The sequence below is a fragment of the Anopheles coustani genome, chromosome 3 (assembly GCF_943734705.1).
Source record: "Anopheles coustani chromosome 3, idAnoCousDA_361_x.2, whole genome shotgun sequence".
In the NCBI taxonomy this organism is placed as follows: Eukaryota; Metazoa; Arthropoda; class Insecta; order Diptera; family Culicidae; genus Anopheles; species Anopheles coustani.
In genome coordinates this window covers 41,102,371-41,125,448 of record NC_071288.1, presented here as the reverse complement: position 1 = coordinate 41,125,448, position 23,078 = coordinate 41,102,371, and the positions used below count along the sequence as shown (strand labels likewise).

General features: G+C 44.0%; 1 protein-coding gene across 2 annotated transcripts in view; it reads left to right on the top strand.

Moving 5' to 3' along the window:
* The first annotated feature begins 644 nt into the window (after positions 1 to 644).
* Positions 645 to 23,078, top strand: part of LOC131261103 (hemicentin-1) — a 199,016-nt gene continuing 176,582 nt past the window's right edge. For both annotated transcript variants that reach the window (XM_058263019.1, XM_058263020.1), the window contains exon 1: positions 645 to 971. In XM_058263019.1, the coding sequence (XP_058119002.1) occupies positions 659 to 971 (313 nt within the window). In that variant the 5' untranslated portion in view covers positions 645 to 658. The remainder of the gene's footprint in view (positions 972 to 23,078) is intronic.

The window sequence follows — 23,078 nt, the reverse complement described above, 5'->3', positions numbered from 1 at the left end:
GGGCTGGCCATCGTTTCAGTGAGGGGCGGAGCGCACACCTAATTGATATCGAAAACAGCTCGCGAACAGGTGTTGCTGCGCCCGCTAATGTGGTAGGTTTCGCGGGGCGCGAAAGTTTGACGGCCGGCAGGTTCATTAGGGGAGCGCGCAGCCCTACAATGAAGCAGTTTGGCAGGCCGGCGGAAGGAAGCGGTGCGTGAGGCAGGAAGTGGTGCGCTCGTGGGGACAGCAACAGCCGGATGGATTGGAAGAATTTTCAACCTGCGAGTGGCGTCCTGTCGAAAAATCGGTGATTCTGCTCCGGCGTGTCCGTTGTGCTGGTGTGTGTGTGTGTGTATGGGTGTATGTGTCGGACTAATTTGTGTGCGTCCCACGCACTTCTTGGTGAGTGTAGCCGTGTGAAGGTGGGAACTATCGCGGTTTGATAAGTAGCGGCTTAGCACGCCAGCCGTATCCTAGCGCCGAAGGAATCGAGTCGGTTTTCGCAGAATCGTTCGCCAGTGTTCGCCGTGCCGTGTTTAGTAACTGTTAGCTGGGTGCAGAAAAAAACCACCTTCTGTGTGAGTGTTGAAAAAACAAAGCGGGAAAACCGGGGGGCAAAAACTGCAGCACCGAACGAAGCTTACGAAACAATCGTCCAGACCGGGCCCGCGCAACGATGGCCGCACTAAATACCGCCCGGTGGTATCAAGCACATCCGGCGACGGCTATTAGCAGAATGGCGGCCGGCAAAAACGGCGCACCCGACACCATCAACAGTGGCAACGATCCCGCCAAGCGCGGCGTCCGATCCATCGCCACCGTAAACTGCGCCAGCAACAGAGTGGCCGCGGCCAGCGTCGACCATCGAAGTCAACGAGGCGTAGTTAATTGCTTTCTACGATTTATTTTCCTTCGCAACATTTTCATTCTCCTCATCGTCGTCAGCAGTCTGCTAGTGTCAACGACAGATGCGGTCATCTCCAGTCGTGGTGAGTTAATAACGTTCCTGGCGGACGGTTTTTTTTGCCCCCACCCCACCCCGATTCCCTTCGAGAGGGGATTTTCCTAACGATTCTACCACTTCCTCGACCGAGAGAGAGAGAGAGAAAGAGAGGGAGTGTTGGGTGTGTGGTGGCTTTGGCGTGGGGCGGGAAAGGACCGTGGTCGAGGCTGGTGACGGCGGATGGCTTTATTACACGCCACTTGCACACTCACATACGCACCCGGGAAAGCGCGCGCGCGCGGGCACACCGGTGACAAGTGGTGGAAATTGAAGATGTTCTTGACATTTCCCCGTGACGTGACATTAATAAATGAAACAATTTAACGATTCCCCCGGGGCTGCGCTGGTGACGTTGGCGGTTTGTGCGGATAATTTCCTCACATGGGCAACGATTAACAGCTAGACCGTTTGAGTGGCTACTGGCACTGCACAGGAGCACGTGTTTCTTTCGCCTATCCGTGGTCAGGTTTACAAACACATGTAAGGTGCATTTCGCACATCGCATACAGGAAAAATTTATATGTTGTCTAGAAGTTTATAAGATGTGGGGGGGTATTTGTAAAATTGGTGAAAAATCGTTCACTTTCACAGCCATTTTCTTCTTGTAACAGTTAGCTCCCCGCAATTTTTCATTTGAGGCAAGATAGCGACCAAATTATGGTGTACCGATTGTTGGTTTGGAAACAGTTCGTTTCTTTTTTATTTGTTGGTTAAGAGATAAAATAAAAATAAAACATTGCGTATTTTAGAATTGCAGAATTTCAGGATTGTAGAACATTGTGAGAGTTGTAAATCCGATTGATGTACAAAAGAATTATCCGGGGCGTTCGGGACCAGGCTGATTCCGGATAATCGAATTCAACGGATAATAAGATCATCACGCAAATGCATGTCAGATACATGCGATTACAGTAAGAATAGAGTTTCCAAGAAATTTTAAAACAAAAAAAAGGTTTTTTCCAACATAAGTAATTAATTAAAATAAAATAATTTTAAATTTTTGGAATTTTTAAAATGAACTTATTTTACTCAAAGTAAAATAAAAATAAAAAATAAAGTAAAGTAGTTTACTTTGCTGTACTAAATTTACCAATCGGTGAACAATAATGTACATTTATCCACAGTTAGATGCTTACTAGCCATTAATGTTCGAAACAAGTGTTTCATTTAAGATCTAGTCAATGTCCTTTTTTTATTCGTACCATAACAAATTTGATGAAAATGTAGAAAATTTACCGGCCGAACTAAAAATCAAAACGAATACAGAGGAGTCAACAAGTTGAGTCATGTTAGCAGGCATTTAGTGTGACTGTTAAGCTTAAATAGTATAAATTTGTGTCAATATTTTCTTAATTTTTTAAAATCAATACATTTGTGATGTTGTTAAAGCTTGATTCTGCGGCTTCATGAATAATTTTTTGGCGATTTCATGAATAACCCAAACTTCTGAAGAAGTTATACATTAAAACGTTTTTCATGAGTAGGTTAAGACCTGAAAACGGCACAGACTGTTCTCTTTTCCTAATGCTATAGATTTTTAGCATGATCCTTTTTTCCATTTTCAATTTTTAAATTTTATGAGTCGGTTATATTTGAAATAGCTTTTACGCGTAGCATACGATATTTTAAAAAAAACCACTTAAATATGTTGTAGCATTCCACAAAAATGTATGGAAACTATGTTTGACTTTCATCTTGTTGATGTCCTTTCTTATCGTTGATTACAAACCAAACCGAGAATATTGTTTATATTTTATATATGTTTTAGTTTTCTCAACGATAAGATTAGATACTTGAAACATATTACATGTTTTATGTTGTTCTTTGATATTTTTCTCTATTTTGTACCATCATAAAATCATGAATAATTATAATCCATTGCCGTGCGGCGAACAACTCCTGGTAGCAAGAGCTATCCGGCACAATGTTTGACTGGATCTGGTCTTTATCGTGTCATGTAAAAGCTAGTTTTAGCGAATCGTTATCTGTGCTTTATGATCATTATAACAACTATGCTCTCCACCGTTTCTGGCTTCGACTGGGGTTGAAAATCACCACCACTCGGCTTCTAGCCACTTTCGTAGCTAAACACCGTTGTTGTGACTCTTGTAAATCAGCCAACCGTCAGCAAACAAAAATCAAACCCCCACATCAGCATATTCCCAACTTTTCACCTTCCCCGGGTGGCGTCAGATGGAACCACGGGTGCTTATGGCAAGCGGCGAATGATAGCTAGTTTTCGGGGGGGTTATTTAGTCATAAATCTTGCTCCGGCGTTCCTTCTCAAGAATGGCCGAGCTCTGGCAAACATGTGCATATTCCTCCCCCACCCCATCCCCCGTTTTCCACGGGTGAGGAGCTGGGAAAAACATCTTCCACTCGGCCAGCCGGCCGGTGTTTCGGGGGGCAACCTGCAAATGATTTATACTGACACCGCGAAACCGAAACGAAAGACACGCCTCGCTGAAGTCAAGTCGAGCAACTTTCCGTTTACTTTCACCCGGTGCCTGCTTGGGTCGGTGTCTGTGTGTGTGTGAGAGTGTGTGTTTGGCGGATGTTTGGGAGGAAAAACTTCCCGCTGCCAGCTAGCCGGAATCAAACAGGAACCAACCATCCTAAAGTTGGACAATCGTGCGGAAATCGAGTACCGAAAAAATACATCACCTCGAAATCGTACACAACTAAACAGGAACATAATGATTTACATCAAACGCCATTAAATTACCATAAATAACAATTTATCTATCCTCTCCCCCCCTCCCTCCTCCTCTCCCGGAACAATGTGGCCAACATCGAGTCATGTGAATGCATCGCGTGGAAGCCGCGGCTAGATTTCCGCCGGTCCGCCTGGAGGTAGCTGCCGGGAGCCTAATTTCGCTCCCATTAAACAATTGAAAAGTTCCTAATGGACTTTCCATCCATCCATCTATCTCTCTGGGTGGTGCTTTTTTTCTTCCCCCGCTCCTTTGCGCGTCTTGGTGGGTCGGTTCTCGGTGGGTTGGCTGTGGGTCACGCCGATGTTGTCGAGTCGTTGGTCGTTCGGTGGCTTATCTGTCGGTGCCGGGGCGACAGCAATGGTCACCACAAACCGCGCACAACCCCCTGCCTCCACCCTCCCCCCGTTTGGGCCACCATGGGCGCAATCGAAAGACAACACAATGCAATGCAATCAACAAAATCGTGATACTGCCACGAGACAAATCCATTTTCTTATCCACAGTTGAAAACTTTCAACCACTCCGGATTTTCCGGAGGGGGCGCGGAGGGGTGGTTAGGTTTGTGAGAAAAAAAACACACACCCACACGCGGTAAGCTGGAGGAGGTGGGAGGAAGCTGTGGAACTTTTTACCATAAATCAAGCGGAAGACACACGACGGAACAAGCGAGCGGAGTGGTGCAAGTAGCGCAAGCAGGCGAACCGAAGGACGATTGTCGTAAACGGTTCCCGGAGAAACAGATACAGGGAGCGATATAGAGAGAGAATATAGAGAGAAAGAGTGGGAAAGTCTTCCGCATCAGATCCGGTATTGGTATGCAGGCGGAAAAGGTTATGGCTACGGCAAAAGCCCGATCCGTGTTGTATCCTGCACTTGGGTTTACCTCAACGTCCGTCAACGCAAGGGTCCACCGCCCACCCAACTCGGCATCCGGTTCCGGGGACGGCAGAGCATTAAAAGCAGCTCCGATCTCCACCACGTTCTCGAGCTCCGCAGGAAAAGGGTAGAAATCTAAACCTCGCCCGAAACAATCCAGCTCGAGTCGTAGTCTTTCTTGTGGGGTTTTCTCCAGCAAAACTCCCACCGTACGACCACCTTGTTCTGTTGTCTTCGAGTATGCCAAACCCCCACACCTAGTTCGTGCATTCGTGTAGTGGAACGGAACGGAGCGGGCAAACGATTGCGGTGGACGATGGCATTACTAAATAAAATAAATGAAGAGACAAGTGCGAGTGGCTCTTCCTGTCCGAGCACGACAGGGAGCCCGGTGAGTGTCTTCCTTTTGTCGAGTGTGTGTGCCCGAAAGAATATATATATCCATTCCAGCGCTCCCGTACCAGCCCCCGGGTTGAAAGGGGGAGCAAATAAATGCTGACATAAATCGATCTAATGGCTGTAAATCCATTAAAGGCCAGTTTCTCACCCGCGCGATAAGCGAGTCGAGCTCCGATCGGGTAGCAAACCGACCGGAAACCGAGCTCCATCCCAGAGTTCGATCACTTCGATTGATCGAAACTGGCAGTGGATTGATTATTTGGAAAATGGCACTCCTTGTGACATTATCTCCGCCGGACGATCGCCGCGATTAATGATGATGATGGCGATGGCTTTTCCGGGACGCCCGGAACGGAGGACCTGGGGGAGGGAGGGGAAATAATGGTAGCACATCCATTATGAATGAATCGGCCAGCGGTCGGTGCCGGCCCAAGGTTTGGTAATGTTTTAACCATTCAATATCATTATTGAACGCGACCAAGACACTCGAACGGAGCGGGAGTGGTTTAACGGGACGTTTATTGTAATAAGGCTGTTGCACGGGCTGTCCATGCTGTTACCCGGGAGCTCATTACATTCCGAGCTGGGCAGGATAAATTTGCAAAAGCAAATATTTGGCTCGTTTAGGGCCAAATTATTTTCCAACAATTTTCATACGGCAAACAAACTTGCGCAAACTTCCTGCAACATCGCCTGGCGGCGATCTGAAGACTGTGGGGAGAAAAAACGCTGACGAACACGTTCCGGGGGTGTGGGCACGAATCAACACGGCCCGGGACTTCTTACATTTCACCGAACAGTCTTTTCATTCACGACCACGCAACGTGTTCCAACGTACCTGCTCCTCCTGGGAGTGAAGGCAATCACCGTGGCATAGACAAGATAGGTTGCATTTCTTTTTCTCATTTCTGTTGGGGAACCGAGGCACAGTGGCTCAATCGGAGAGGCTGTCCGGTTTTCTCAATGATTCACGCAATTTTTTATTGTTTTGTTGTTGAACAAAACTAAAAAAGATTTATAGCTTCTGGTACTTGAAATAATGAATATTATAATTTATTATGTTTGCAAATGATATTAGAAGAACCACATTCCATAAAACGGGAGCGTTTCACGAGCTATGGTTTCTTTGCTCAACCATGATGTATATCTCTTATTTCTTTGGAACATAATTTTATATTTTTCAGCACGACGTAGAAATTCCTGAGGTGTGGGAAACGAAAAATATCTTGGTCATGTTATTAACAAAACTGATGCTCTGGATGCCTGATTGCAATTGAAAAATGAATATACTTGAGTCTCCCAAAACCGAAGGTTAACGAATTCATAGTTCCGAAGTTCTGTTTAGTTCCCAAAAGTACTAGGTCTTTGAATCTTGTCATAGAAAAATATTCATTTAGTTTTTGTTTCACTGTTCAAAATGAACAAATAATTAAACGAATTATTTTTTTAAGTTTCTTCACAAGATTCTAAAGTTTTTTCACAATAAATAAAATTATCTCTTCAACAATGTATGATATACTTTAAAAAATATTTTTTATATGTCGCAAGAATGGAGACAAAGTTAAAACTCATGCATCCAAAATTTCCTTCTAGTTTTCATTTTGCGCTTATACATGCGTATTAAAATGATTAATATTCAGAATACTTGTTATCAAAGTATCATTCCATACGAAAGGGACAAGAGATTTTTTAATTTGATTTGAATGTGACATCAAATCAAATGACCACTCACCGAGCCACTGTGCGAGGTGTGGGAGGTTCGTGTGTTTGAAGCAACATCTTTCATAAAACCCCCTGCGGGTAAAGCCCGGAACTGCCAGGAAGCGCCTACCATGACCGAACGGTTGGCAAAGGAGGCTATACAGAATGGCTCCACTTTTCTCTTTCGGCGGGAAAACTCAACACTCGAAGCAGTTTTTCTCACGTCGTGCGTTTGCGTTGCTTCTTCGTTTTAATTTAATGCAATGCCTATAATGCCGAAGTATGTGCTCAGCGCTGTCAGCGAGTTGGGTGGCGCTTTCACGCCAACACCAAAACACGGCCACACACACACACGCACATACATTCAACCGGAGGCCACCTGATGAGAAACTCAAACAGATAGCAACACTTTCTCGTAGCCACCCGTCCGTCGTCGTCGGTCTCGCAGGGACAAGATGAAGCGGGGTGGTAGTACACTAAATATTTATCGACTTGAAGTAATTACTTCCTGTGTGCGTATTTTTTCGCTTCGAGCTGCCGACGAAAAAAAAGGACCCGTTGTTCGCGAACAGGGAAATGGACAAGTGCGCACAAGCAAGTTGAGCATTCACGGTGAAGGGCGGTAGCATGGTGATTTATTTGATTCGCCTTTCCGAGGAAAAACGGAGCCCAACCCGGCGGTTTTTGGCTCGCCTTTTTTCCCCCCTAAGCATCGACCAAATCAATCGAAACCGGACCAATGGAAATGCTTAAGAAACATTCTGCAACCGGCTTCGGTTTCATTTGCGGGCAGTGATTCACCGAAAACTGTGCCGAACGTTGAATGGCACACAAATCCGAACCATCGGGCCCCCGGATTGGGAATGGAAAATCGTTGGAATTGAGTCTAAGGATTGTCTTTCGTTTAGGAACATTCGGCATATTTTTGACGATCGTATCGAACGTATTGATTTATGCTGAAATTAGTTTTACTTCCCAACATTCGATGGGGGTGGGTTGAACCAACACCAAACAATTGTAGCAATTTTCCAGCCTTGGTTTTTTCGTTTTTTCGTTCACAGCCAGACAACAAGTTGCAAGCAGACATTTTACTCCTATGTAGCATCGTGTAGCTTTGTGTTTATTCATTTCAATCAATTTGAGATTGGAAAATCATAGTTATATCGAAGGAATAGTGTGTTCACCACAATTCCGTTTTGTACACATTAATCTACGCTTATGCTCTGAAGGGGTTGGTGAAACTATGTTCTAATTCGTACATGCGTTTTTCGTATCAGGAAAATAACATTTATCATTTATCCATCAAAAAGCAACCGCGACCGAAAGGCGGAGGGGATTTAACGGGGTAACATGTTCGATAGAAACATTTCCGACCGAGAAAGTGATGGGTTCGAGAGCTTAACACAACAAATTCCGACAGTCCGAACGATGCCATTCCGCCGGCGAGGGAGGAAGAACGGAGGGGGAGAACTTTTCGTTCACGCGGGAAAAGCGATGGAAAAAGCACAAAACTTGATTGGTTGAACGAATCGCCGATTTGGGACGCACGAAAACGGGAAAATGTTTCATTTTTCGAGCCAAACTGAGTGTGGGCGGCTTTTTTTTCTTTTAGAGGATTCTAGTTCGGTCCGTTCCTTCTGCCCTGACCTACCCCGACGCACTTCACCCACGAGGGGCGCACACACTTTCGGGTGTTCATTTCATTCTCACTTTGGCCTATAAAAATAAAATAAAATCAAACGATAGGAAATAAAATCGAATGTGCGAAACAGGAGGAAAAGCTAACTGGGAGGATAGAAACAGGGAGGGAGTGACAGGAGAGAAGAAAAACCATAGACGAGTTTTCCTCCGTCAGCCCGGTCAGGTTGTTTCACGGTTTTACGGTTCCGTTCGACGGATCGGAAGCCACCGTGCCACCGGTTTGACCGAAGCATCATGATGGGTCGTAATGATGGGTGAGGGAATTTTTCCAAGCCTTGGGTTTTACAGTGTTTCCGGTTGTTATGCGTTTCCTTCATTTACCGCCATCATTGGAACCGGGGGCCATTGGAAAACAATATAACAAAGCAATTTCGTTGTACGCATAAAATGGTGAAGAGAGACCACCGTTGAAATAGGTGAGGAAACGGAGGCAGGAAAACTCGTCCTGTGGAAAATGTATTTTTAAGAAACAAGGGAGAAATGATTTTATTAGACGCCTTCACTTCTTCCCATTTTTGAACAGCCTCCAAACCACAGCACGCCACTGGAAGCTGTTATCTGGCGATGGCTTATTGGCAAAAGTCTCCCAATTGAATACGGCCCACTCAGGGGAGTTCGCTCACATAGTAAAATATTCAAATGATCCCCCGGATGCGATGCGAGTGACCTGTTAACAAGCTGTGGCAAAAGAGGCTGGTCGTAAATAGATCAATTTTTTCGGGGGAACCGAACCGTAAAGATTATGCCATAAACAGGGCCATTTGCGGGCCACGATCGGTTTTTCTTTTTACATGAGAGTTTCCGAACCTTCGGGCACGTGTTTACGGTACGAAGGACTGGGCGCCTCCATCAATCAATTAACGAAATGCGACCCAGCAAAGTAAAGAGCCCATTTACTTAGCCAGTGTAAGCCGGGATTAGGTGCAACCATCGGTGGAGGCCGGTTATTGTTGTCGAACTTTTAGTCCCCCACCCCGTCAGCCTGCTGCCTGGGTTGCTTTCTTGTCTGCCCGGAGATTTCCACTCTTTTCACCAGCGTGCGCCTGGTCGTTCGTACGTTGTATGGCTTCCGTGGCCTGAACCACGACGCTAACATAGTTTATGTTATTATTAACTTCTTTAAAGGAAGTGGAAAACTATCATGTGAAAAAAAGAGTAGCAAAAATCGGCTCGCACAAATCGACTTTGTTGCGCAATCCGTCAAGAATCCTTACGTGGACGGGCGCGGGTCATTACCAATGAGCACGTAAGTGTTATCCGTTACAAAGCAACATGTTGGATTGATATTAATTGTATTTTAAATGTAATTTATTTTAGTTTAAATAAATTAGATTTATTTATTTTATACAGTTTTATTTGCATTATTTGTTTTTTCTTGTAAGCCACTTTAGGCTCTAGGCAAACAATAACATTATGTGAAACAATAACTGAGTAGCTGCTGTATAGCTTCTTTGAAAGTAAGTTGTTTGATTTTGAGTTTAATATAGGTTCGAGAAAACGTTACTATATTAGGAGATGGGGTTCATCAATTTTACCATTCGGTAAATTTACTGTAAACATAATTTTAGCCTTATCTCGATGATTTTTTAAAGTTTCGAGCCCTATCAAGAGACCTATGAAGTATCAAAGAGATTTTTGGTCACCTTAAAGTCTAATTACATGCCTATATCTTAAGGTCTTTTTCGAGTCATTTGACCCAACGATCTGTGGAAGGGCACCCCGCAACCGACCCAAACTGAAAATGGATTAGGCTGACAAATAAAATTCTTATGCATAAAGCATCGTTGAATTTACACGTCTGTTTACGAACTAAATCGAAAGACATGTTGGTTTTGCTAATCATATCTTCATAGCGATCTTCACAATTCCATCAGTATGTTGTATTCTTAAGTCATTTATGAAGTATGAATACTAAAGCGGACATTTTGTATGGGAAAAAGATACTACCGGACATTTCTCAGCACATGTGACTTAGGAAGATTTATTTCAAAACTCCTCAACACTTTGAGGCTTTTATTTTTGTGCTAGTTTTTAATCGCCACATTTTCGCACACTTATCCCTGACGACGAACATTTACTAGACTTTGTTGAGTGATGCTTCGATTCGTGGGATTGGTGCTAATTTCAATTCCAACCCACCTGCTCGGACAGGTCGATCCGTTACGGACGGCTCGTGTCGTTTCACAACCACAGTGACGCGCGTTTGGCATAATTTCGGTTTGCAAATCAAATCGACCGAAAAGCGGCCTGTCCGGTCCTCTCTCGTCTAGCTTCATTCGTATGGTATTTTAATTAGGCTGCAGGACCGGCGGTCCGTGATCGGCCGGTCAGAATAAGGCGACCAGGCAGGTACCCGGCAGGTGGTTGCTTCACGTCGATCGCCCTATCGTTTGCGGTAAGGTGTGCAATTGGGGAGAAATTAATTAAAATTAGCAGTATCGGGGTCGGCTCGGGGACGGGTTCCGGTGCCCCGTGCCGCCCGAAAACACTTTACCGATTGACGTTTCGTTCGACAGATGTCATTGCGGAACAATCTGAACACATATTTCGGACCCGGGGCCGAGACAAGTGGCTCCTCCAGGCGCCATTTCCCTTGTTGCCCGGGTGGAGAAGAAAGTGATTATGATTGAATTTCAGGTTTTGGGCAATTTCTTTCGGCCTTCGGTCGGCCACGCTTCGAATGGGTTATGGCTGGAGAGAACACGTGCCATGCCAGCTGCCCATTGCCTTCATCCAACCAAACCACCAACGCTTCGCATCGGACCGAATCCCTTTGTTCTCGGTATGCTTTCATTTTGAAGAAGACAGCGTTCGAATGGGCGGAACGGGACCCGGGTACCATTATTGGGTAGGCTCGCAACGTGAACCGGCAAAGAAGCAACTCCGTGGTACGCGACAACAATGGGTCCGAAAAGGGTTTGAAGGTCTGCGAACGGCCGGAAAGAAGTTAGCCCTTTTTGAAAAACCTCTCAATTAGCAAATGGAAATGTTACTCGAACCGCCCATCGATCAGCTATTCTTCGGCATTGGCAAAGCCCATTGTGTGTGGCGGGGACTTGAGAAACCATTTTGGATATTTTTCTGCTAAAGCGAACATCCCACACGGTTCAGTGTACCCATTCGAATTCGATGGACATATTTGCAAAAGCTTGCACGCTGAAAAGGGAACATCTTTATTTCTTTGAAAGATTCGGTTAGAACCTTAGAAGTCCTGTTCGTGACAGGTTTAGGAAGAGAATTGCACATATATTTTTACAGCTATTATGAATGGGCCATTTCCTAAGCTTCTATCGGTGTATGGAATATCTATTGTCTTTTTTCTTTTAGAAAGAACTACACTTCGTACGCGAATGAGTTCTCTGCGAGTCTACAACTTGCAAGATCGGTTAATATCAGCATTTATAACAGAATACATTGAGGCATAAAATAGAAGACGGTTCTCAAACTACGCGTGACATTTTTAAATCGACTGGTAGTTAGGATCTATTTTAGGCTATTATTTTCTTCTGAATGACTTCGTCGAACTTTATGTCGAACAACAAAAAAAAAAAAAAAAACTAAAATAGAGAACCTTTCCTTCAACAATCCTGACGACAGAATGTTGGTAGGTTTTCATAGGAATGAGGCTGCCAGCGTCGAGCAACGCCCACCCGTGAATTCCCTCGAAAGTCGTCTCGAATGAGTGAAGGTTGAAAATTACCGTGCTTATTGGATTAGGAAGAATTTTGTATTCCTTCCCTCTCTGCGCAGACCCCACTTCCTATCCCGTGGCATTGTTGCTCCATTTTCGTGAGGCCCAGTTTCTCAGCGGGAAACACTTGGTAAAGAATGATTACTGACGAACGAGCGGGGATGAATGGAATGAAAAAAAACATCGAACCTTAAGGCAACGGTTTTGACGATAGCTTATTTGTTGATTGGATATTTCTGAATTGGAATACGCAGGGCCAACGGCGGATGATCGCGGAGCGCGCGACTGCTAGAACGTGCCTACCATTCGTGTCAGTCCGAATGAGGCGCTCCGGGTGGAAGAGGCGCCTAATCGCTGCTGGGGAGTGGATTTGGCATCGAATCGCTAGGAATTAAACCTAAGCTGATTAGGAGGCTAAAAATAAATGAATGGAAAAAAGAAAACAGAATCAATGAGGAAAACTGGCACGCGTTTCCATCGTTTATCGAACTTGTGTATCTCCCAATCATGGTCCTGGTTCGAGCAACGCTAAGTGAACGGTTGGCTGTAATTAACTTAAACAAAGCGCATCAACGAAGGGGGAGTCAATAATCATGTTAAATGAGTGTATGAATTCGATTGCGGCCCTCCAAAAACACCGATTCTTAAGACGTTATTTAACGTAGACCAACAGAATTTTTAATGTTAATTAATTCTCATTCTCATTCCCATTCATTCTAATTCTCTATCAGTGATTTTCAACTTATGGCCTGTGAAATTTTGCTCATAAAAACAATTGTGTAGCATCAGGATAACTGACTTATATAACAATTGAATCCAAAAATTAATCTAAGCTAAAACGTTGATGACGGAATTTATTAAAAGAAAGAGTTCCCTCGATTACAATCTGAACCAGAAAACTTAAAGTTGATGTTAGAATCAATAATCGATTTTATCAGACGTAATTCAATTGTGTGAAGTTATGGTGTTACAATCAGTGATTATATTAATCTACAAATGAAAAACAACACCAGTTTGAAAACTTGTGTTACAAATAACTTTCTAATTCTTATTAAGACTTTTTTTAGTTATTTTGATTGATCTGAACAAACATCATGCAATCCAAAAATCATATAATTCATTCATTCAATCCCAGTTATGCTTCAACTTTCTAAGCAACAACAGAAGAGTTTTAAAACTGTTTATGATGATTGAATTTCTAGTTAAGCCTCCTCATTAGCAACCATCTTTTTGCTAAGTTATTGTTTTACAGTACATCACTATGTGCTTGATATTTTTAGACTAAATTTTTGTTGTGATTCAATTTGCTAATTAAATTAGTTTCTATTTAATTTGTTATGTGAACGGCGTACAGGTTGGCTTCGCACTCAATAATACATAATTCGATCTAAAATGGTGGGATACCAATTCAATCTACTATGGACGTTTGATTTAGGACAGTCCGGTTGATTGGTTGTCGGTTTTTAATTGACCACCCACCATTGGTCGATAATTTTCGTATGCAATCGGGTGACTTATGACCTCCTATCTGCTGTCATGTTTATCTTAATGAGAACCCGTGTCCTTTCACCGCCGCGCTGCCGTCGTCGTTCTCGTAGTTTCGGCGATAAGACAGTGTTATCACCGCCCTACTTCGTGTGGTGTGTGTTTGTGTGTGTGTGTGGATCGCGGGTGGCAGGAAGATTAGTTCGTTAACTGCACGTAAGCGTTAGGAACAAGGCAGCGAACGAGGGATGGGGCGAACCGACCGGGAGTGAGTTAGGACGATCTGTTGACCCTGGCACTATAAATCGCAAGCAGGCAGGCGCTCGGGAACGGCTATGGCCATAATTTCCCCCAAAGCGCCCGAGACGTGCAGGGTTGCCAAAGGGCCAGCGTTCCCGGTATCAGCGCGCCGGTCGGCACGTATGGAATCAGTTATCAGCATACGAAGTGCGAAACACGGTCATGGCACACATACATTACCCGTGGCCGGCACACACATACACACACACATAAAAAGACACAGAAACATGCACGTCCAACGTGGTGGCAAGGATAACGCCGAGCAGGAGCTGGAGCTGAAGCTGGGAAAGAATAAAACAACGGAATGCGCAACGGGCGCTTGTCGCAAAGATAGCTCGGCAGGTCCCTGGCGAAAGATATCGCTGCCGGAGCCGTTGAGTTGTGCTCGTTCTTGGCGGTCGTCTCCGCCGGGGGCGACGTGCCTGCCTGATCCTTGCGCCACGTGACGATGGATAAGAGATAACAAAAAGAATAACACGCAAAAAAGGGCGACACCAATGCACGGCGCTTAAACAAAACCGGAGAAATCCGGAGTGCCGGAAAGTGATGCCACGGAGTGTGGGTATGTGTGTGCGAGTGTTTTTAGTGGAGTGAGGAATACACCGTGTTCCATAGGTGTCCGTGCTTGGGTGCCAACACGGCGTGAAATATTCCCGCTCCTGCCGAGCCAACGCGCCGTGATGGTGGTAAATAAATGCAGAGCACATTACGGCTGGCTGCCCGGTTCACAAGTGGTCATTTACGGCCGAGGGATGGCACGGGGTGCCACAAGGAAGCGGGGTGGGGAAAAGGTTAAGGAAAAGTGGGTCCATAAAACATCGTCTGCGAAGGCTGCGACGTTTGATGCGTCCAGTGTCGCTACTGTTGCGCCTGTGGAAGAGCACATTAGCCGATGGAAGCTCCCGTTTTTCCGCGACGGACGCTGGAGCCGGCGGGGCCAGTTGTCAGCAGGACACTGTTCGAGTCCTTCGAGAACCACCGTCGACCGAGGGTCTGAGTGGTCCTCCGTCCGACCGAGCGGTTTTTTTTCCCATCCAGCTCTTTTGCGTCCTGCTGTGACGTAGGATTCGTCTCTCGACGGCTGAAATCGGCCGGACCATCGGCACCGAGAGCCAGCCGCAAGGCATTTTAGTAACAACGGCGGCATTGTTGACCAGACACGTAGCGCTTTTGAATTTTTAATGCTTCATGCATCATGCGAAGGGAGTGAATTTGGAGTCCTCCCGATTGACGCTTTTATTAAAGCTACCTTTTGATGAATCTTTTAAAGGTGCTTGAAGCACGAGTTCATTTTGTGCGAGAACTTCTTACACTACTTTGCCAGCAAAGTTTTTCCTCTAGGACAATTAAGAGGGCTTCAGAATTTTAATGAATTCAGAACATTTTAGAAAACAAATATGTTTAGTAGTTATTGCACTTTATGAAAAGATATTTGTCAATAAAAAAACAGTAAGAAACACATTTGAGTTAACTAACTAAAGGAATGAAACTATAAAGGAATGGAACAAAATTCTAGAACACTGGGAAACTAATAATATAAATTAAAATTAATATGCATCAAACTTGCTCTATCTATCGACTTCTATCTTGCGATGAAACTCAGCTCGTAGCTTTCTAGCATTTAATTAATTTAGACATTTTTAAATTGTATACCTTTCTTTCTTTCCTATCTTTCATATTTGGTTTAATTTTTAAATTAATTGATAAAAGGCAAGTTCGAAATTTTTAACTTCCAATAAATCTATCACCAGAATTCACATACATTAGATGACCAGAATATATTTTTAGTACTATATCAAAAATTTGAGAATATTAAACGAGGATAGCTTAGCTTAATATGCATTTATTAAGTTTGCGTGTAAGAAATCTACACATTGGGGTTTTTAAACTATATTTAAATATCGTGATAAGTAATGAATTTTGACGTACTGATTATTAAAGCATTAATTATACATTTTGAAATAAATTTTCACATTCAAATCGCGTCTGTTTGGTATCAATCATGTAATCTGAGTAATAAAAAATCTGATTATGTTTAACGAAGATGGCATGAGCTTAATATGCATTTATTAAGTTTGTATGTAAGAAATCTACACAATGGGGTTTTTGAACTATATTTATATATCATGATAAGCCATGAAATTTGACAGGCTGATTATAAAAGCATTAATTATACAAATTTAAAATAAATTTTCACAAAGAAATCATGTCTGTTTGGTATTAATCATGTAATTTTTAAGCTCTACAGTAGTCTTCATCAAGGAGTGATCGGTAAAACAGCTGTCAAAAGACAATTGGTAAAAAAAGAATACGCTAAACGAATTTCCTCAATAATGCTTTTCGATAGTTCTCCCTTGTTCCGGTCGTTTAAGCGCGATGAAGAATGATCTCGGTGCTATATTTGACAGTTTTTTTTTTCAGTCTCCCTTTTCCTTATCGGCCATACCTTCCTACCACGGCACCAGCAATCGCCAAAGTAATGATAAATGAAAATAATCTTTCAACAACTGCGACCGTCAGCTGGGGGAAATTCATGAGCGTTAATGTACACGGGAACAAGACTTTTTATTTTACTTTCTTCTTTCTAGTTTGTATGATGAAGTGGAACCGTAAATTGCATTTGTTCTCGACTGCGAACCAAAGGTGGAAGCAAAAACCGAAAGGTGCTGAGAGTAAGAAAGGAGAGGTTCCTGTTGAAGGTTTTTTCTTTTTTCTGCACTTCCATTGCACTTACATCGGGCCGGTCGTACGGCAAACCCATCACCATTAAATAATATTATCCCCTTTAGCCCCGGGATCGAATGATTAACGGTGTCTCCCCGAAATGAATGGGATAAAATGGTTCCCCGCGTACTGGTGTGTTGCCCCGCAATGGCCGGAAGTCGTTCCGAAGTCGCCACACGGTCCAGAGACGAACCGTCAATCGGTCCCGAATGGAACTGGCACTTCCGGGGCCTGCCTTAAGCCGGCCCAATATCTTGGCGTTTTTTCTTTCCTTTTTCGAAAACGAAGGGTGGCGTCACACGAGCTAGCGCTATTTTCCTTTCAATTGAACTTGTTTCCGTTTCCGGTGCAGAGCCACCATCTCGACCGTATTGACTTTGGCAAGCTCGCGGATCGATCGAATTGGGAGGAAAAGTGCGGACTTCCATGATCCAACACGTGCTTTATTCGTTTTCGTCGTCGTCGTCGCCGGTGGCTGACTTTGGTCGAATATTAACTTTATTAAACTCTATTCATCAGCTCCAACACACGGGCGACAGTTTTCCGTGCTTTCGATTTGTTTTTGGTTGAAAATTCTCCACTTCCCTTTACGCCTTTCAAAAAGCGATAGTCTAAAGTGTGACTTCTTGAAAAATAAAACTAATCCACTCGGGATTCTTGTACAAATGCATCTGGTTGAATCCATTTTTCCTTTTGACGTTAAAGCTATTCCCCGGCAAACTTAACAACGTTCCAAATCGAGCGAAAGCTGTCCCTCTTTGTTGCCGAACTTCTCAACGCTGTACGCTTTTTAGTAGAAAATGTCGAAGTATCCGTCGCGTTGCCAAGGAAACTAGTGTTTTTCTTTTTGTGCTACACACTGCAACTAAGTAGCGACAAGCGTGGGATGGATCTGAAACTAAAACACACAAAAATCGTACGTACCTACACACGTGCTCGATATGTGAAAAAAGAAAAGTACAGCACCGAAAGGAAAGGAATGCTGGTACTTTATCTTCCCCAACTACCCAACACATGGCGCACCATAGTTTTGTTTTTTCGTTCCATTCTCTCGTGTAACGAACTTTTCCACCATACTGTGCGCTAATCCAGTGCCGACGGGAATTCGAGATGCGGTGGCGCAAGTCGCCCAATCGGCCGCCGGAGGGAATGCCCGCGGAGGTGGCGGTGATGTTGAGCAATTTTCGTACCCAGTTGGGGAAAGGCGATATTTTCCCATAGTTTTTCGGAAATTTTCACATGTGTTTCACAGGCGAACGTATGTTCCATGGCTCGCTGGGAGCGCTTGCCGACGGCGGGGGACGGGTGTCGGGAAAGGCGACGAAACCGAAGGATGTTAACGTACCCGGGGAAAAAAAGTACCCCGTACGTTCGTACGTATGAAGAATGAGAAGGTAATTAATCATCGAAAACGATATTCACTTATGGCCGCCCGCCGACGGAGCGCTGTGGAGTGGAGTTTTCTTCGCGCTGGCACGGTTAGAATAATGGGCCGAAGCCTTTCCTCGAGCACACATTGATTCCACCCGAGAGGGTATCGAAGTTTGCTCGGAGGGCATCCGTGCTACGCGAGATATCTGACACGGTTCTGCCCGAGACACGGAAGCTGGTACCGGAGGCCTTATTCGGATGGCGTTGGTTGGAGAACGTAGCGTTGCGCGGTGCAGTAATTAATCATTACACGTACGCGAGTCGAAAAATTATCGTACGCATGCGAGAGTAGGCGGTGGTTGGCGAAAGTAAACATACAAAAAGACACAAATGCTTGTTTCCAAACAAGAACAAACAAACGGGCGAAGAAAGGCAAAACCCTTCTCAACCGACGGAAGTGCATGAAAAATCTCGGAAATTTGACACCCTGCGCCTTTTAGGAAGGGGTGTCTTGACGAACCGGCGCGATTCCCCAGGCCGTGGGCAACTGATGAGGCACCGAAACAGGGCGCGCGGTGTTGGCGCTGAAAATGAGCGTGAAGATTTATGGCACTTTGGAATGTAATTTAATATTCATTTATTTAAATTCCACCACGCATCGGCTTGATGTTGGATAGCGTTGGTCCTGAGGGCAGGTGTAACCGGGCAGAGATACACCAGCACTACCGAGCTCCGATTGTGCTGATTTCATGTTGATTGTATTTATCCTTCCCGGCGAGCCATATCCTGACGGAGAGCTAGGCAAGGGACGTGCAACTGGTAAGGCTGTCCTCTTCCAGCGCTTTAGCCTCGCGACTTCCTGGTGCTGGGGCACTCGTTAATGATTTTGCTCAATTATTGCCACACGCCAAATGGAAATCGAATTGCAATCGAGCGGCGCAGAGGCATGGGTGGCGGCGGCCGAGCATCGAAATGTGACGCTCAACGTAATTAGAACACTGGCCTGAAGTTCATTCATAATTGATGATTGAGGCAACGGTTCGTTTAGGGAGAACATTGCGGAGATGATAATTTATATGTTTCTGTTCCTCGGAACATTTATGCTTCACACAGACAATGGAAGGTTGTTTGACGAAGGTCATGGGAGGGTTACATTCATGCCTACCCACGGTTGGCCTCTGACGTTTGTCAGATGCTACTGTATGTTTCGTTTATGATAGAGGTTGTATGTGTTATTTTACATGTTTGTTACACCTTACCTCTTACCTTTGTATACTTAGCCATCTTTTTTTCTTCATTTTATTTTTCAAATATTTTATTCTAATTGTACAAATTTATTAGATCCATACGATCTGTTTTCTACGTGAAACATAAAAAGGGTTTTATTTGATGTTGTAGCTGTTTCTTTCACAAAATTGAAATATTAGAAAAAACTTAGATTTTAAACAAATTAGTGAAATTTATCAATTGCTTATGCTTTGTAAATAAACAATTCCCGGTAAATCGGCATATTTTTTAAAGCAATTGTTCAGTATTAATGTTGCATTCGGCTTGACATAAGTTTATTGGATTTGTTTAAACTTATAACAAGTCTCCATTTTGTTTATTGTGAACATTTCGTAATTTTCAACTTTGTTTCAAACTTTCATTGAAATTTTGCCTAAGATTTCTTCAAATAAACTCCAGTGCCTTCAATTATGAATGAAACTGTCATTAGCTAAAAACAAAACAGTGCTTACTGAAAGTTACATGAAATGCAGCTTTTAAAACATCATAAGCATCGTGGTTAAAGCATTCACTTTGCACATTTCGCCCAAAAAGAGAACAATGTTCTCGTTGGGCTAATATAGCGCTGTCACCAGCAGTCAGCACACATGACCTGGCCGGGGCATTGAGCTGAGCTGAGAATAGTTATCTGGGAAAGGTTTGCTCTGGTTTCGTACGTGTACCACATATGGTTGTGGTCCATTTTTCTCTGACCAGCATAGACACTGCCAGCGGAGGATCATTTACTCAAACAGGAATAAAAAAACGTTGACCCAAAGACCTCTCGCCCAAGCTCGGCCCGGGATGACTTCTGACGGGCTAACTTCGCCGAACTGCCACGTTTCCGTAGGTCGTGCAGTCAGTTGCATGATTATTATCATCGCTCGGCTGAGTTGGACAATGGCGTATAGTCTTGCAGGAGCTCGCAACCATCCAGGAGAGCTTGAAAACCCTGCTCCAGGCGTTACCGGTTGTTCGTAATGTAGCAACCGCTTTGTAACGCATCCGCTCGCGTTTGCCCTGATTTCCCGTATTGCAAACGAACCTTATTTTATTAATGGTTTCGGTTTTTGCACTGCTCTCAATGCAAAGCGTTCCCCGAGTGGTTGGTACGCCCGATGGGATGTCCTCGTACGTCTTCCTTTTGTGCCCATCCTGGAGCCGGTAAGGAAAACGTTCCCACCAGTTAGGGGTGGGCCGCGATCGTGATGAAAGTCGCTAGCTGAACCGACATCACAATTGCACTCGGAATGGATCTGATTCGCTTAAATATCCTGCCACGGTATTTTGTGTGAGTTCGTGCTGGTAATTTCCCTGTTTTCGATTAGTACCATTGCTCGTTACAATTTTCCATTGCCATTGGAGGGGATCATGGACGCGTAGCAAAGACAAAAGGATTAACTTCTCATTCAGCGCATTCTCGGAAATCGTGAGCAGCCATGAGCATCCACGCCAAAATGGCTGCAAGAAAACTAACCCTTGGATGAGGATAAAATCGAAAAGGATTAGCTGATGGTACACCGAACACACTTTGGTGCTTGACCGGCACCGGCAGAAAGACAAGAGTTTCGACAAGAGAAGTGACCCCCCTTCAATGGCAACGAATGGTACGAAGCGCTTTAGTCCCAACTAGCATTCGTGGCTTACCATTCCCGTTTCAAGTTGACCACTATTGGCCGCAAATATTCTGAACGGTTATGAGTGAATGAATATTTTATATTGATTTCGACCACAGACTCCGACCGGAAGCAGTTTCAAACGGAAGGGTCTACTTCATGCGTTGGGGTAGTGGTTTTTAAATAGCGCTCGATAAACTGTTTGTTCTGCGTTTGTGATAGTTTCCATTGATGTTGATTATGACCCACATCTAGCACTTTTTTATTAATGTGGTTGTACTATGGGTAGAAACAACTATAACACTATACATTCTTCTTCTTGGCGTAACGACCTCTTGGTCATGCCTGCCCGTTAAGGGCTTACGAGACTTGTTTCCCTGTTGTACGTGGATAGTCAGTCCTCTCGTACAGGGGAGGGTCCGGTCTCGGTTGGGATTCGAACCCACGCCGTCGTGGTGGTGAGCGCTCATGGGCCGATTTTCTAACCGCCGCTACCGCTCGGCTGTCGCGGAATACTATACATTATTACTTATTTAATCCTTATACATTATTTTTTAAGCTGCTTTACATATCAAGATGCAATTTTAATACTACAATTATAAACTAACTTACCGATATTCGATGATGCGAACATTGTTCTTCGCTTTATTATCGCTAGTACAACTGGTTTTTTTACTCAAAAATACTTCATGCTTTTCAACATCACCACGAAAAACGCTATCGCACACCGTGTTGCCGAGATTCGAAATTGAAACAAATATGGTGACAACTTTATCGCGCAAAAGGGCACGCAAATGCTTGCCAAAACACGGCAGTGGTGAGAAAGTTTCCAGCGCTGTTCAACTGTGCGTTATCATTCGATCTTTTCCTTCCACCAGCTCGCTCCACCGTTTGATGTCTTGCGCTGTCTGCGCTGTTTTGCTTCGCCAGTTTTCTTTCGCAATGCTCCCTTTTGAGCGTGCCTTTTTAACCTCTAGACTGACCCCGGAAGATTGCGCTTCAGATAAAGCCATAAGATTTTAAGTTTAAAAATTACGACATTGGGGTTCGGACTCAACCCGTGGACTGCTTCGGCAAAAGGGGCATTGGGCTCCCGAACTTGCTAGTGGTTTGTTTTCGATGAACGAACGAAATTGAGAGTGCGCGAGTTTTGCCAAAGAAGCCATTACTTTAAAGCAAATGGAATCGTTTAAAGTTTTGCGGTAGCACTCTTATTTTTGTTTTATTTTCAGTTTTTTTGCTGCTCTAGTTAGAAAGAAAAGTGTCCATCGTTGGACAAAGTTTAGCTCTTTGGAAGGACCGTGGAAGGAGAAGTGAGTTGGGGTTGAACCGTTTGGGTTGGCCGCGCGGTTTGGCGGATTGTTTCTCGCACCCAAGTCCGGTCATTAATGTTACTGAAACGAATGGGGTAGCAATAAAAATTTGTTCCAATTCGTTAGTTACCAGAAGATCTGGTATGGCTGAATACAACTTGCAAACCGTCCGTTGCCTCTGGATGGGTTTGAACGGCATAAGTACGCAGTGGAAAATAGATAATAATGTTTACAAAAGAACAAACACTTACGAAAGGTTTTGTAAAGCATTTGATAATTATGGTGTATCATGAAACACTCAATACAAATTAAAATGTTCAATATAAAAGTGAGTATTGCTATACAGCAATATATTTGCCTACTGCGAGCTATTGTAATTTTGTTTGATGAAATAATTTTGAAGTGTTTATTGAACAACCAGAGAGTCTTGTATAAAGTTTCTCTTTTATTTTGTAAAAGTTTTCTTCGCACATCTGCTTCTTAACAATAAGGCCACTTATTTCTCAACCACTTTGCAGATTACGAACACCAACAGCTATCTTTTACACAAACCTAAGTTGTGACATAAATTTGTGCCAATTTTAAAGCCTGTCACTCTCGCCAATGCCAGCATACCCAGCTGTGCAGCATTCCGTTCGGCGTTCGAGCGGAAAAACTGTGAATCGTCACACTCAATAATTTTCCAACCCGATAGCGCACAACAACTCCTGCCATTGAAACGGTTGTGTCCAGGGGCGACCGAAGCATTCCTCAGTTGCTGCATTGCTCGGTTCGCTTTTTCCCGTTCTGTTTTCTTCTTCTCGCCTTTGTTCCGCAAGAAAGCCCCTCGTCGCAGATGGAAACGATGGTGTGAAATAAAGTTTTTATCTCTAACGAGCCTTACGTTGTGTCAATCCACCACCACCCAGACCAAAGACGAAGGTCTTAATCTTC